The sequence below is a fragment of the Pogona vitticeps genome, chromosome 2 (assembly GCF_051106095.1).
Source record: "Pogona vitticeps strain Pit_001003342236 chromosome 2, PviZW2.1, whole genome shotgun sequence".
NCBI classification, from domain to species: domain Eukaryota; kingdom Metazoa; phylum Chordata; class Lepidosauria; order Squamata; family Agamidae; genus Pogona; species Pogona vitticeps.
In genome coordinates, this window is record NC_135784.1 from 27,187,206 (window position 1) to 27,201,740 (window position 14,535).

Sequence of the window (14,535 nt, forward strand, 5' to 3'; positions counted from 1 at the left end):
CCCAAAAATTTATATACGCTGACATTACCCCCTTGATTTGAAAGGAAGGAAATCATGCATTATTTGAATTAAAAATATTATTGAATCTACACAGGCTGTGTACCGAACTAGCAGGATGCACCAAATTTGATAAAGATGTGCACTATTTTTGCTGGAACACGTTGTACTTCAGCCATGGTGTGGTATAGGGAGTTGTAAGGTGTCCAATGCGCCTAGCAAGTTGCATTAAATTTTTGCTAGCTCGCAGAGGATTTAATCATCATAAGTGGCTGCCAGAGTAGTGCTAGCAATTTCATGCTTGCTAGAGACAGCCAACGCAGAAGGGTGGGGGGCTTTCCCTACCACTTTAATCATTCTATGTGTGGTGTGCAAAAAGGAACAAACCAGGCTAAAGGTCATGTCACACACCATGCTGCCACAGCCCAATATCAAAGGACCAGTGTTTTTTTAAATCATCATCAATGGAAAACTCAGCAGTGGCCAGAGGATTGGAAAAGATCAGTCTACATCCCAATCCCAAAGAAGGGAAGTGCCAAAGAATGCTCCAACTACCGCACAATTGCACTCATTTCACACGCTAGCAAGGTTATGGATTCTGAAGAGGCAGAGGAACTCGAGACCAAATTGCTAACTTGCGCTGGATTATGGAGAAAGCCAGAGAGTTCCAGAAAAATATCTACTTCTGCTTCATTGACTATGCGAAAGCCTTTGACTGTGTGGACCACAGCAAACTATGGCAAGTTCTTAAAGAAATGGGAGTGCCTGACCACTTTATCTGTCTCCTGAGAAACCTATATGTGGGACAGGAAGCAACAGTTAGAACTGGTCATGGAACAACTGAGTGGTTCAAAATTGGGAAAGGAGTACGGCAAGGCTGTATATTGTCCCCCAGCTTATTTAACTTATATGCAGAATACATCATGCGGAAGGCTGGACTGGAAGAAACCCAAGCCGGAATTAAGATTGCCGGAAGAAATATCAACAACCTCCGATATGCAGATGATACCACTCTGATGGCAGAAAGTGAGGAGGAATTAAAGAACCTTGTGATGAGAGTGAAAGAGGAGAGTGCAAAAAACGGTCTGAAACTCAACATCAAAAAAACTAAGATCATGGCCACTGGTCCCATCACCTCCTGGGAAATAGAAGGGGAAGATATGGAGGCAGTGTCAAATTTTATCTTCCTGGGCTCCATGATTACTTCAGATGGAGACAGCTGCCCTGAAATTAAAAGGCGCCTTCTTCTTGGGAGGAAAGCGATGACAAATCTTGACAGCATCTTGAAAAGCAGAGACATCACCTTGCCAACAAAAGTCCGAATAGTCAAAGCTATGGTTTTTCCTGTCGTGATGTATGGAAGTGAGAGCTGGACCATAAAGAAAGCAGACCGCCGAAGAATCGATGCCTTTGAATTGTGGTGCTGGAGGAGGCTCTTGCGAATCCCCTGGACTGCAAGGAGAACAAACCTATCAGTTCTAAAGGAAATCAACCCTGAATGCTCACTTGAAGGACAGATCCTGAAGCCGAGGCTCCAGTACTTTGGCCATCTCATGAGAAGAAAAGAGTCCTTGGAAAAAACCTTGATGTTAGGAAGGTGTGATGGCAAGAGGAGAAGGGGACGACCAAGGATGAGATGGCTGGACAGTGTCTGCGAAGCAACCAACATGAACCTGACACAACTCCGGGAGGCAGTAGAAGACAGGAGGGCCTGGCGTGCTCTGGTCCATGGGGTCACGAAGAGTCGGACACGACTAAACGACTAAACACACACACAGCAAGGTTATGCTCAAAATCCTACAAGGCAGGCTTCAGCAGTCTGTGGACTGAGAACTCCCACAAGTACAAACTGGATTTCGAAGGGGCAGAGGAACTAGAGACCAAATTGCTAACATGTGTTGGATTATGGAGAAAGCCAGAGAGTTCCAGAAAAACATCTACTTCTGCTTCATTGACTACACAAAAGCATGGCAGAAAGTGAGGAGGACTTAAAGAACCTCTTAATGAGGGTGAAAGAGGAGAGTGCAAAAAATGGTCTGAAGCTCAACATCAAAAAAACTAAGATCATGGCCACTGGTCCCATCACCTCCTGGCAAATAGAAGGGGAAGACATGGAGGCAGTGACAGATTTTACTTTCTTAGGCTCCATGATCATTGCAGAGGGTGACAGCACCCACGAGATTCAAAGATTCCTGCTTCTTGGAAGGAAAGCAATGATAAACCTAGACAGCACCTTAAAAAGCCACCCTTTCCAAAATTTTATTTTTATTTCAATCAATTCCTATCATACTAAAACAGTCCTTTTAAAAAGAACTTAACAAGATAATCATGAGATTCATATGGCAAGGCAAAAAACCAAGAATCAAAATTAAGGCAATGCAAGATGCTAAACAGAGGGGTGGCTTTGGTCTTCTGGACTGGGTTCTGTACTATAGAGCTTGTATCCTAGATTGGATAAGAGAGTGGATAATTCTAGAAAATGATAGATTACTCAACTTGGAAGGACATGATTTGCAATTAGGATGGCATGCTTATCTATGGTATAAAAAGGATAAAGAACAAATTTTTTTTAACTCACACATGATAAGAAGAGCGTTATGGGAATGTGGAGAAAGATTATACAACAAATTTATTACAAAATACCTGCATGGGTGTCACCGATAGAGGCCTTTACACAACCTAGACTCATGACAAAAGCAAACCTTTTAAGATATCAAGATTTGGTTGTTGTGGGTTTTTCGGGCTTCTTGGCCGTGTTCTGAAGGTGGTTTTTCCTAACGTTTCGCCAGTCTCTGTGGCCGGCATCTTCAGAGGACAGCAAACTGTGCTCTGGTGTAGTTTGGCTAGGGCGTGGAGTATTTATGGCTGTGAGATGGGATGATTAGTGTGTATTGATTTATTAAAAAAGGATGGGGAACTAAGGTCTAAGGAGGAACTAGAGTCACAGAATATTCATATAGACTGGTGGCCTAGAGCACAGTTAGAATCTAGATATATAAAATATAAAATAAAGGGTTTTTTATTCAGAGTAAACGACTTTTGATAAGCTGCTGTTGGGGTCAAAAGAACAAACTGTTAAGAAAATGTATAACTATATGTTGGAAATCAAAATTCAGGATGAAATGGTTAAGGAATGTATGATAAAGTGGGCACAAAACATAGGGCATAATATTGATATTGATCAATGGCTGAAAATATGGCAAAGTAACAAAATTTACAAGATCGGTTAATCTTAAAGAGAACATATACAAAATGACCCCAGAAAAACTGTCAAAGATGTATACAGATGTATCAAATAAGTGTTGGAAATGTGAAACACAAGTGGGAAGTTATTATCATATGTGGTGGTCATGTGGAATAGCGAAAAAATACTGGAAAAGAGTACATGCTATGTTACAACAAATATTGCCCTGTAATGTGCCATTAACCCCAGAATTGTTTTTATTGAGTATGATACCTGATAATATGGATAAGTCAAAAGAATATATAGTTGTGTATATTTTTACGGCAGCTAGAATTCTATATGCTAAAAATTGGAAAATTTCGACGATATCGAAACAAGAAGATCTTATTGAAAAAATATGGGAAATAGCAGAAATGGACATTTTATCAGAAGTCATGAAGGCCTATCCCCTACAAAAGGCAACAGAAAGATGGGACCTATTCAACAAATGGACTAAATTAACAGGCAACATGTAAATAGCATACATTGAAATGAGAACTTAATCTAGAAGGCAGAAAAGAGTAAACAGTATAACTTAAAACTTTGATATGGCAATAAGTATAGAATGGTTGTTAGTATGTTATTGTCTCTCCTCTTTCTCATAAATCCCAAGTCCCTTTTTCCCTTCTGTCACCCCTTATGTAAAAAAAATAACAATTTTGGGGGGAAAAAGCCACCCTTTCCCCCCGCCTTAATTCAAAGTTTCTCTTTTGCTTGACTGTTCATTTTCACAGTTTTGAGTCAGTCTCTCTCACTCTCTCTCTCTCTCTCTCTCTCTCACACACACACACACACACACACACACACACACACACACACACCCATCCATCCACCCACCCTCCCTCCATTTTCTCCCTCCATTTTGTATATTTAAATAAGCTTGATGAAGTCCTTGGTCTCTCGCACCTTTCTTCCCTCCTTTCCCTTGCTTGCTCCTTGATCCTTTCCTCCCTCCTGCTTGTTTGCAGTCATTTCTGGAGGAAGCAGTCATTCAGAAGCCCCGGATTGATTGATTGATTGCCTGGGGCTAATCCACAGCTGCAACCAATCAAGGAGCTTATCTCCGATGTCTAAACCAATGGAGGATTTACAAGTGCCTGCTGCAACCAGGAAGTAACAGGGAGAGGTGGCTTACAATTTGATGTTTGGCTGCAGATGGTGGGGGTGGGAGGGAGCGGGGTAGCAGTCTGCTCATTACCCCCAGCATTTTCACTTGTACCCAATTTGGGGTAATTTACCCCTGTTCCCTGACCTATGGAATAATGCCAAAAAAGGTCCAAGGCGAGTTTAGGCTAATACAGCTCTTCTCCTTCCCAGAAGGAGTGTCAGTAAACAATGCCATCCCTTAGGAGCTTTGTATCGTGCGCTACCCCTCCTTTGATGAGGCAGTTCACATGGTACAAAAGAGCGGTGTGGGGGTGGAGCTGGTGAAATTTGATATAAAATCAACTTTCTGGATTTTGCCAGTTCATCCACAGGATTTTGACCTGTTCAGAATTCATTTTCAGGGACTCTTTTACATTGACAGAGCTTTTCCTATGGGCTGTTCGGTTTCATGCACTGCACTTGAGCATTTCAGCTCGTTTATTGAGTAGAAACTTAGGAGCAGGGTGGGCTGTATGTCTACGGCTCATTATTTAGATGATTACCTTTTTTGTGGAGAAAGGAATACAGGAAAATGTAGATTCATTGTAAGCACTTTTCAATCAATTGCACAGGAGCTAGGCTTACCCCTGGCAGAGGTAAAAACAGAGGGACCAGCCACATCCCTTACTTTTCTAGGTATTCAACTAGATACTTGTGATGAGATGGGTTTTTGAGTTAAAATCTTTTAAGGCATATGGGTTTTGTAATTAAGAAATGAGCCAGAGAGGTTCCATCTTGTTTCTTTGCATAAAGGATCTTTACTATGCTGACAAGTTATTTACTAGGCGAGCAGAGAGAATGTTATTCTGACAGCCTGAGAAACGGACTCGGTGTTATTAGATGGGAATTGTTGTGACTTTATGCGAAACCACAGAAAACCCAAATAACATCTGCTGTGTATGGGAAAGAAGTCATGTGGTGCAACAGGACTGTTTGCCTAGTAACGAACTCTGATTGGATGACATCGTGGGAAGGTGCGATAAGCCCTTGCCAGTTACTCTTGAAAAAGGAACTTTTTGCCTATGGACATTGTCTTTCAAGACCGATCCTTCAGTCATTCGTGACACATGGGACTAACCTTTACTATACTGGATTATCCTTGAACTTATGGGATTTTTCCCTAAGGACTATGCATGGACTATTTTCTATGGACTGTTATATGGAATATTCTTTATGGACTTCTTTTCTTGGAATACTCCATATGGACTATGCTCTTGTAATTTTGTAAGGACTATGGTACATTTACTGGATTTGACTTTTCTAAGGATAATGGGACTTTTACTGAATTTTTCTTTTTAGTACAGGATTCTTGTTCTACAGGATCACTGAGGACTATAGCCTTTTTATAACCTACTTGGATTATTTTGTTTTTACTAATGAATTACTGGACTGGAACTGTTTTTATTCTTTTTAATGGCTTTTTGTGTTTTTGTAAGGTTTTTGAACACTTTTCTATTTTTCATGTTTTCTTTGCCTCACTACATCTTGGTAACTAACCAGCACAATGCTAGTTTATTTGCTTTGGTTTAATCTGGCTTTGATACTTAGTAACATGCTTTATCTTTAATAAAATAAAGATTATAAAACTCATTTGGTTTTCTGAACAGTACACTTGTCATAGGGTCATCTGAGAGTGCTGCCTCGGCCTAGCTTACTTAGAGTCCTGTCAGTGGTGCAAGTTAAGTCTAAGGACTACAAAGCCCACTTGACCTTTTCATAATAATATCTGAGAGTACCAGGGTGTTCTTATGTGGGCAGACCTGTGAGAAGGAGTGTTGTATCTTGGCTAGCTGAGTTTGGACTCACTCAGCCCATTTTAGCATGTGCAAACTCCTGATTGCTCTCTGTCCAGGCTTACACGTGTTTTTGGACCCGTGTTTGCTGACAATACTGTTCAGCAGATATTGAGGCAGCCAGATAACAAATTAGCTGATTAGGATAATTGCACTGTTGCAAAGGGAAAAGCTGACCTTAAGATTAGGATAATTGCACTTTTGGAAAGGAAAAAGTTTTCTCTGTGAGCGCTCCAGGAGATTGTGGGCCTCTTTAATTTCACTTGCAGAGTTGTGGTGCCCGGGCGTGCATTTTAGCACTGGCTTTGCAACGCAATGAAGGGTCTGCAACACCCTTTACACAGGACTAGGTGTATATGTTGTATGAAGGAGGACCTCCGAGTTCGGAGTCAATTTCTATCAGAGTTCAATGGGATATCATTTTGGAGAGGTGACAAAGGACTGAAGGCAGACTTTCAGGTACAATCAGACGCTGCTGGATCTTAGGGGTTTGGAATCTATTTTAGAGGTAGACGGTGAGTCAGCACATGGCCAGAAGAATGGCATAGGTCTGGCATTACCAGGGATTTGACATTTCTAGAATTTTTCACAATGGTTGGTTTGCTATGGCTATGGGCGGAGGAGTGGTGAAACTCCGTGGTGCAATTTTGGTGTGACAATCAGGCAGTTCTTTATATCATAAACTACCTGACGTCGCAATCTGAATGAGTAAAGACATTAGTTAGAGCATTCACGCTATGGGCCTTGTAGTTTAACATATTAGTGCAGGCCCAGCATATACCAGGCATAGACAATAGACTAGCTGATGCATTCTTGCGCGAACAGATTGAGTGGTTCAGGGAGCTAGACCTGGAGCCAACGGCTTCCCATAGACTTAGCCCCCAGAGTTTTGGCAAATTGGTGTGAAGATGCAGAAAGAGCAATAGGCTTGGCCCTGGCACCAAGACATGAAAAGGGTACCTGGCCATGAGTATAGAGTTCCAGGAATTTAGGAAGCTGGTCAACCCGGCGCCGGTTTGGCTGGTGCCAGTATATCACCTGCAGCAATTTGTTGTGTATCCGAATAAAAAAAGATTGGTGCCTTCAACCATATAGGGTAGGTTGTCAGCAGTTTGGGACCTCGATATTTGGCACCTCCCACCTCATCATTGTTTAGTCGTTTAGTTGTGTCCGACTCTTCGTGACTCCATGGACCAGAGCACGCCAGGTCTTCCACTGCCTCCCCGAGTTGGGTCAAATTCATGTTGGTTGCTTCACAGACACTGTCCAACCATCTCATCCTCTGTCGTCCCCTTCTCCTCTTGCCTTCACACTTTCCCAACATCAAGGTCTTTTCCAAGGAGTCCTCTATTCTCATGAGATGGCCAAAGTATTGGAGCCTCAGTTTCAGGATCTGTCCTTCCAGTGAGCACTCAGGGTTGATTTCCTTTAGAATGGATATGTTTGTTCTCCCTGCAGTCCAGAGGACTCTCAAGAGCCTCCTCCAGCACCACAATTCAAAGGCATCAATTCTTTGGTGGTCAGCTTTCTTTATGGTCCAGTTCTCACTTCCATACATCACTACATGGAAAACCATAGCTTTGACTATGCGGACTTTTGTTGGCAAAGTGATGTCTCTGCTTTTTAATATGTTCTCAAGGTTTGTCATCGCTTTCCTCCCAAGAAGCAAGCGTCTTTTAATTTCGTGGCTGCTGTCTTCATCTGCAGTGATCATGGAGTCCAAGAAAGTAAAATCTGTGACTGCCTCCATATCTTCCCCTTCTGTTTCCCAGGAGGTGATGGGACCAGTGGCCATGATCTTAGTTTTTTTTTGATGTTGAGTTTCAGAGCGGTTTTTTTTTTTTGCACTCTCCTCTTTCACCCTCATTACGAGCTTCTTTAATTCCTCCTCACTTTCTGCCATCAGAGTGATATCATCTGCATATCAGAGGTTGTTGATATTTCTTCCAGCAATCTTAATTCCGGCTTGGGATTCCTCCAGTCCAGCCTTTCGCATGATGTATTCTGCATTTAAGTTAAATAAGCAGGGAGACAATATACAGCCTTGCCGTATTCCTTTCCCAATTTTGAACCAATCAGTTGTTCCATATTCAGTTCTAACTGTTGCTTCCTGTCCCACGTATAGGTTTCTCAGGAGATAGATAAGGTGGTTAGGCTCTCCTGCCATGAGACCTTATCTAGCAGTGTTCTGAGTTTTTAAAAACTTGCTTTCCTAAAGTTCAGAGTAGACATGTAGCTACACTCTGCTTTTGTGTCCTTTGTAATTAAGAACTCAAATGGTCACTTTCCCCAAGAGTCCCTCTTGCTGACACTTCTTCCACAAAGTCACCTCTGTTGGTTAGAATCAAGTCCAGGATAACTACTCTTCTAGTTTCTTTCCCCCCTTTTTATAATAGAAAATTATCAGCTACACAAATCAGGAATTTCTTAGAAGGGCCATGTTTGGCAGAATTTGCCTCCCAAGAGATACCAGGATCATTGAAATCTCCCATTACTACTGCATTGTGTTTCTTTGAAATTCTTACAATTTGTTTTTCAAAGGTTTTATCCACATCTTCTTCATTGAGCAGTCGGTAGTATACTCCAACCACTATGTTCCATTTATTTTTTGCCCAAATATTAATCCAGATGGGAGAACAATGCTCTTCCTCCTGTGCAGGAATGTGTGTTTTTGACATATACAGTGGTGCCTTGCTAGACAGTTACCGCGCATGACAGTTTTTTCGCTAGACATTTACTTTTTGCGATCGCTATAGCGATTCGCAAAACAGTGATTCCTATGGGGGAATTTTGCTGGATAATGTTTGGTCCCTGCTTCGCAAATGGATTTTCACTAGATGACGATTTGCTTTTCGCTAGACAATGATTTCGCTAGGGAGCAATTTCAGTGGAACGGATTATCGTCTAGCGAGGCACCACTGTACTGCTACTCCACCTCCCTTTCTATTTTTTCCTTTGTGAACAATTTATACCCTTCAATTGCTGAGTTCCAGTCATGGGAGTCATCCCAAAAAGTTTCATTTATCTCTATGAAGTCATATGTACTCTCCTGAGCTAAGATTTTCAACTCTTTGTGTTTGTTTCCCATACTCTGGCCTTCACTGTGGCCAAACACATTACCCCCCCCCACCCCGGAATCAAGACATGAGACAAATATGTGGAATAAACATGGGCCACACTTTATTTAACTAATCATTAAATTCCTTTGATGAAAGGGGGGTCCTGCGGTAGTGCAGAATCAGGTTCTGCAGAGGGGTCTCAATGGACCCCTAACCAAGATAATGGGCAAGTCCCAAGCCCCAAGTCCCCGTGGTCGTGAAGAAAGTGAGAACCCGGCTGACCCAAATTTGCCCACCTTGGAACTCCTCCTCATTGTTTTTCCCCCCAATTTTTTTTATTTTTTTAACATAAAGGGTGACAGAAAGGAAAAATGGGATTGGAATTAATGAGGAAGAGGGGAGACAATAACATATTAACATCCATTCTATACCTATTGCCATATCAAGATTTTAAGTTATTCTGTTTACTCTTTTCTGCCTTCTAGATTAAGTTCTTATTTCAATATATGCCATTCACATACTGCCTGTTGATTCAGTCTACTTGTTGAATAGATCCCATCTTTCTATTCCTTTTGCAAGGGATAAGTCCTTCATGACTTCTGATAGAATATCCATTTCTGCTATTTCCCATATCTTTTCAATAAGATCTTCTTTCGGTACTGTTGGGCTTTTCCAATTTTTAGCATATAGAATTCTGGCTGCCGTAACAATATATATATAGCTATATATTCCTTTGACTTATCTATATTATCAGATATCGTACTCAATAAAAACAGTTCTGGGTTTAATGGCACCTTCGTTTCGTTTAGTCGTTTAGTCGTGTCCGACTCTTCGTGACCCCATGGACCAGAGCACGCCAGGCCCTCCTATCTTCCACTGCCTCCCGGAGTTCTGTCAATTTCATGTTGGTTACTTCGCAGACACTGTCCAGCCATCTCATCCTCAGTCGTCCCCTTCTCCTCTTGCCGTCACACTTTCCTAACATCAAGGTTTTTTCCAAGGAGTCTTCTCTTCTCATGAGATGGCCAAAATACTGGAGCCTCAGCTTCAGGATCTGTCCTTCCAGTGAGCACTCAGGGTTGATTTCCTTTAGAATTGATAGGTTTGTTCTCCTTGCAGTCCAGGGGATTCTCAAGAGCCTCCTCCAGCACCACAATTCAAAGGCATCAATTCTTCGGCGGTCTGCTTTCTTTATGGTCCAGCTCTCACTTCCATACAGAGCAATAAACCTCCTCCTCATTGTTGACTGGTTGTCCGGGCACGGCCCCAGTGCATCTTCCCGCCCAAACACTGTAATCACATGATCCGCAGCACTGGGAGATCAGAAGCACCATGCATTACTTATGATTGCTAGGGGACTCACTGAAACCTGTTCTATCCACACTACCCACCTGTGTGACCAATTGGCTCACTCACCATAGAGAAGGAAATGCCCACTGACACTGCTCAAACTTTCAAATAAGTCATTTTGTTGAATTTTCCTCTACTAGGGGATAGAATACCATTTTCTCTTCCCTTCTACTTGTTCCCTCAGTGAATGTGGTTAGATAATATGTTGATTAAGGAAATACGCTAGTTCATCGTAAGTACAGAAGACATAGAAGTGACAGTTTCCCCCCCTAAAATGAAGGATCAGTTATCATCCTGGATTTTTAACATCAAATGCTCCTTGGCATTCAGGTCAGGTCTAAACACAATAATGTAGCATTTGGGGACAAAGATGCAGCCCAGTAACCCCAGACTGGAGGATAGGATGGAGAAGATCTGCACGGCCACCATATACTTCCCTTTGGTGCTCAGGTAGGTGGGCACAAAGGACACCCAAACACTGCAGAAGACCAACATGCTGAAGGTAATCAGCTTGGCTTCATTGAAGGCCCCAGGGAGCTTCCTGGCTAGGAAAGCCAGGGTGAAACAGGTGGCAGCCAGAAAGCCCATATAGCCAAGGGCACTATAAAACATCACAACGGAGCCCTCGTTGCACTGCAGTATGATAAGCCCAGGTTGGGAATGCATGTCAGAGTCTGGGAATGGAGGGGAGATGCCCAGCCAAACACTGCAGATGCCCACTTGTACACTGGAAGAAGAAAGGACAATGGAGTTGGCCAGAGTCTTCCCCAGCCATTTCCTCATCGTGTTCCCTGGCTTAGTGGCCATAAAGGCTACCACTACCATGACGGTTTTTGCAAACAGGGAAGAGACAGCAACCGAGAAGATGACGCTGAAGGCAGTTTGTCGGAGAAGGCAGGTCACTCTCTGGGGTCGGCCAATGAATAGAAAGGAAGACAAAAAGCAAAGGAGGAGGGAGCCGAGGAGGACATAGGTGAGGTGCCTGTTGTTGGCTTTGACGATGGGCGTTTCTCTGTGTTTCACGAATATTCCTAACACCAAGAGTGTATTTAGAGATGAGAGCAGGGCCAAGAAAGTAAGGGAGATCCCCAAAGGTTCTTCATAAGAGAGGAAGCTGATAGTTTTGTCAATGCATTGATCTCGGTCCTCATTTGAAAATTGATCATCTGGACATTTGTCGCAGTCTTCTGCATCTAGAACGAATTACAACAGCTTCAGCATTCATATAATCCGTCTTACATCAGTTATCATCACTGGTCTTTTGCATTTATTAAAAGGGACTGGGGAATATATAGCCTCTCAGTGTTGATGGATTGTAGCTGCCCTCCATAGTAGAGAGATAAAGGTTCATGGGAAATGCAGTCCAGCATTAAAGGGAAGTCAGCATAAAAGGGGATTTGTGTGAGACTGAGCATATGAATGGCTGAAAAACATAGGGAGGATAGGATGTGGAAGGGGGCACAGCCAGGTAAAGAACAGGAAAAACAGCAGTTTCAGCAGCAGCACAACATTCTGCCTCAGATCAATAATATTCCAGATACAACAAACTACACAAATGAATAGAACGTTGTAGGGATGGGAAGTGAGGGTTTTTCTATTAGTGCTTTTCCATCATAATGGCTATATACATCCATCCAGCAATATGAAAAGCAACTCCAGCTGCTGAGGACAATGACAGCAACGGGCTCTGCCTTCCTGCTCATGGTATCTGGGTAGCTACTGTGAGAAACAGGGTGCTGGACCAGGTGATCCACTGATCTGCTCCAGTAAACATCCCCTTATGTTCAGTGTCTGGGAAGAAATGTTCCTTCTAATTTCAGCTAGTGCTAGGCAGTGGCACAACTGGGGTACCACAAGGCTCAATCCTGCACCCACCACTAATGACTTGGATGAGGGGTGCAGGAAATGCATGATGACACAACATTGGATGGAAGAGCTGATACCTCAGAAGGCAGGAACAAAATTCAAAAGATCCTTGACAGGTTTGAGCAATGGGCTGAAAACAACAGAATGAAATTTTATAAGGATAAGTGTAAAGTTCTACTGCTAGAGGAGGAAAAAGACATGAACAGTTACAGGAGAGGGACAGCTGGCTCAGGTATATCACAACTCAGAAGAATCTTTGTTACCTATCAAAAGCAGAATATGAGCCAACAGTGTGATGTGGCTGCAAGAAAGGCCAATGATATTTTAGGCCTCATTAACAGAAGTAGAGTCTCCAACTCCCATGAGGTACTGGAGGACTGAAGGGAAAATTAGACAACCATCTGTCAGGTTTAATTTGAATTGAATACCTGCATAAAGCAGGAGTTGGAATTATTAATCCTCTTGATTTTAGATCTGTATTCTGGTATTCATTTCCGGGGCTCTGTACAGCATACCTGAGTGTTTTCCTTTTTATCCTCCCAGAGGTATGGTATGCATCTTTAATAACATCTAACCAGATTTGAACTCTACCTTCCCCACTCAAACTGCTTACTTTAGCTCATCCAAATGTACCGATAAGGTTGAATTCTCTTACAAAAACAGAGGTCTGTCTCAAACACCACCTGTATTACTGTAACATAGAGGAACTATCTCAGATGCTTCTGAAGAACTTTGTACAGTGTGTGAGTGGACCCTTGCCTTAGTCCTCTGTTTTTTCCCCCACCGGTGGGTTGAAGATTACCTCACACACAGTGAAGTTGTGATTTTCTACCACAGACTCAAGAAACCTGGCCCTACACATCCTACTGGGGCCAAAAGGCATAGGATGCTGACTTCCTTTTTGGTAACCCTCCTTTTAAGTTCTTCAGAAAACAACAGATGTGGGATTTACAGTGAAAAGCAGAGAGTACAGGTGAGTTCTGCTTAATTATGCTCCTCCTGATCACCTCTTTCGCCCTGGAGTCACCCACCTTCCTGAGTGGAGATGGTTCCTCCTGCACACGGGGCACAGCCATAGCAGCAGGCGGGCTCTCCCTCCTTCACCAGCTTGACATGTCCTGGATGGCAACTTTTGGTGCATCTAGAAAAGGGCATCGTCTGGGCATCAGGAGAAGCAGCGTTGAGAGAAACATGCTAGTTAATCATTTCTGCATTAGTGGAAATTATTTCTGGAAGAGTTGAGATCTTAAGGGGAGACCTTCAATTGCATGCAGGGTTTTATTAACAAGTGACACACTTAGCACCATTGCTTTTTTTTATTCAGGATAGTCTGGAGACCAGGCTGGACCAGGCTAAGTAGGGTCGCTTCAGGTCATGTTGAGGTCCAGGATGCATTTGGCATGATCTTTGCATCTGCATGGCATCTGCACCTCAAGGGGCTCCATTTGGCCTGCCTCCCTTCAGAAAACCAAACAATCCCCACAGCAGACCTGCCGTCCTTCCACAATTCTCCAATACCTCATATGGCTCCTCTGTCTCCTGTTTGTGGATGATCCCCATGTACAGGACATGATTTACTATAATCTTGCAATTAATCTTAATACAAGGTGCAGAACATGAGCAAGAGAACAGTCCTTTTGGTACAGGAAAACACTTTTGAAATCCAAAATACTGTAGCAAGATCATAAGGAAAAAATGTGATGGGATTTTAAAACATCATGGGGAAATCAAGGGATTGAAGAGAAACAAGTGGTTTCTCCCACCTGGTTAAACCAACTGGACCATCCAATGGCATTTTCATCAACGGTCACCTTGATCTCAGGGGAGTCCCGTCTCTCTATACGCCCAACTTCTACTCCAGCGGTCGAATTGTTGGGAAGCATTAACCAGTTCACGATATGGAAGTCGGCTGCCAGCTCCCCATTCTCATCCAGATAAACTCCATTCATGGCAATATTGTAATACTGGACATTTTTAAGGAAAGGGTGAAGCTAAAAGTACAAGCAAGCTCATTAGACAATCAGGAAATCCTGTTAGACAACTTGGCCCTCACCATATGGTTCACCTGAAAACTATAGTGATTTCAGGGAGTCAAATGCAT

At 42.8% G+C, this 14,535-nt stretch overlaps 1 protein-coding gene across 1 annotated transcript; it reads right to left on the reverse strand.

Moving 5' to 3' along the window:
- Positions 1-2,765: 2,765 nt before the first annotated feature.
- Positions 2,766-14,383, reverse strand: LOC110071221 (vomeronasal type-2 receptor 26-like). The gene is made up of 2 exons (XM_078386844.1): positions 14,212-14,383; positions 2,766-11,761 (listed from the first exon to the last, which is right to left on the reverse strand). The coding sequence occupies exons 1-2, from the start codon at positions 14,381-14,383 to the stop codon at positions 10,851-10,853; spliced, it is 1,083 nt and encodes a 360-aa protein (XP_078242970.1). The 3' UTR covers positions 2,766-10,850.
- Between the last annotated feature and the right edge of the window lie 152 nt (positions 14,384-14,535).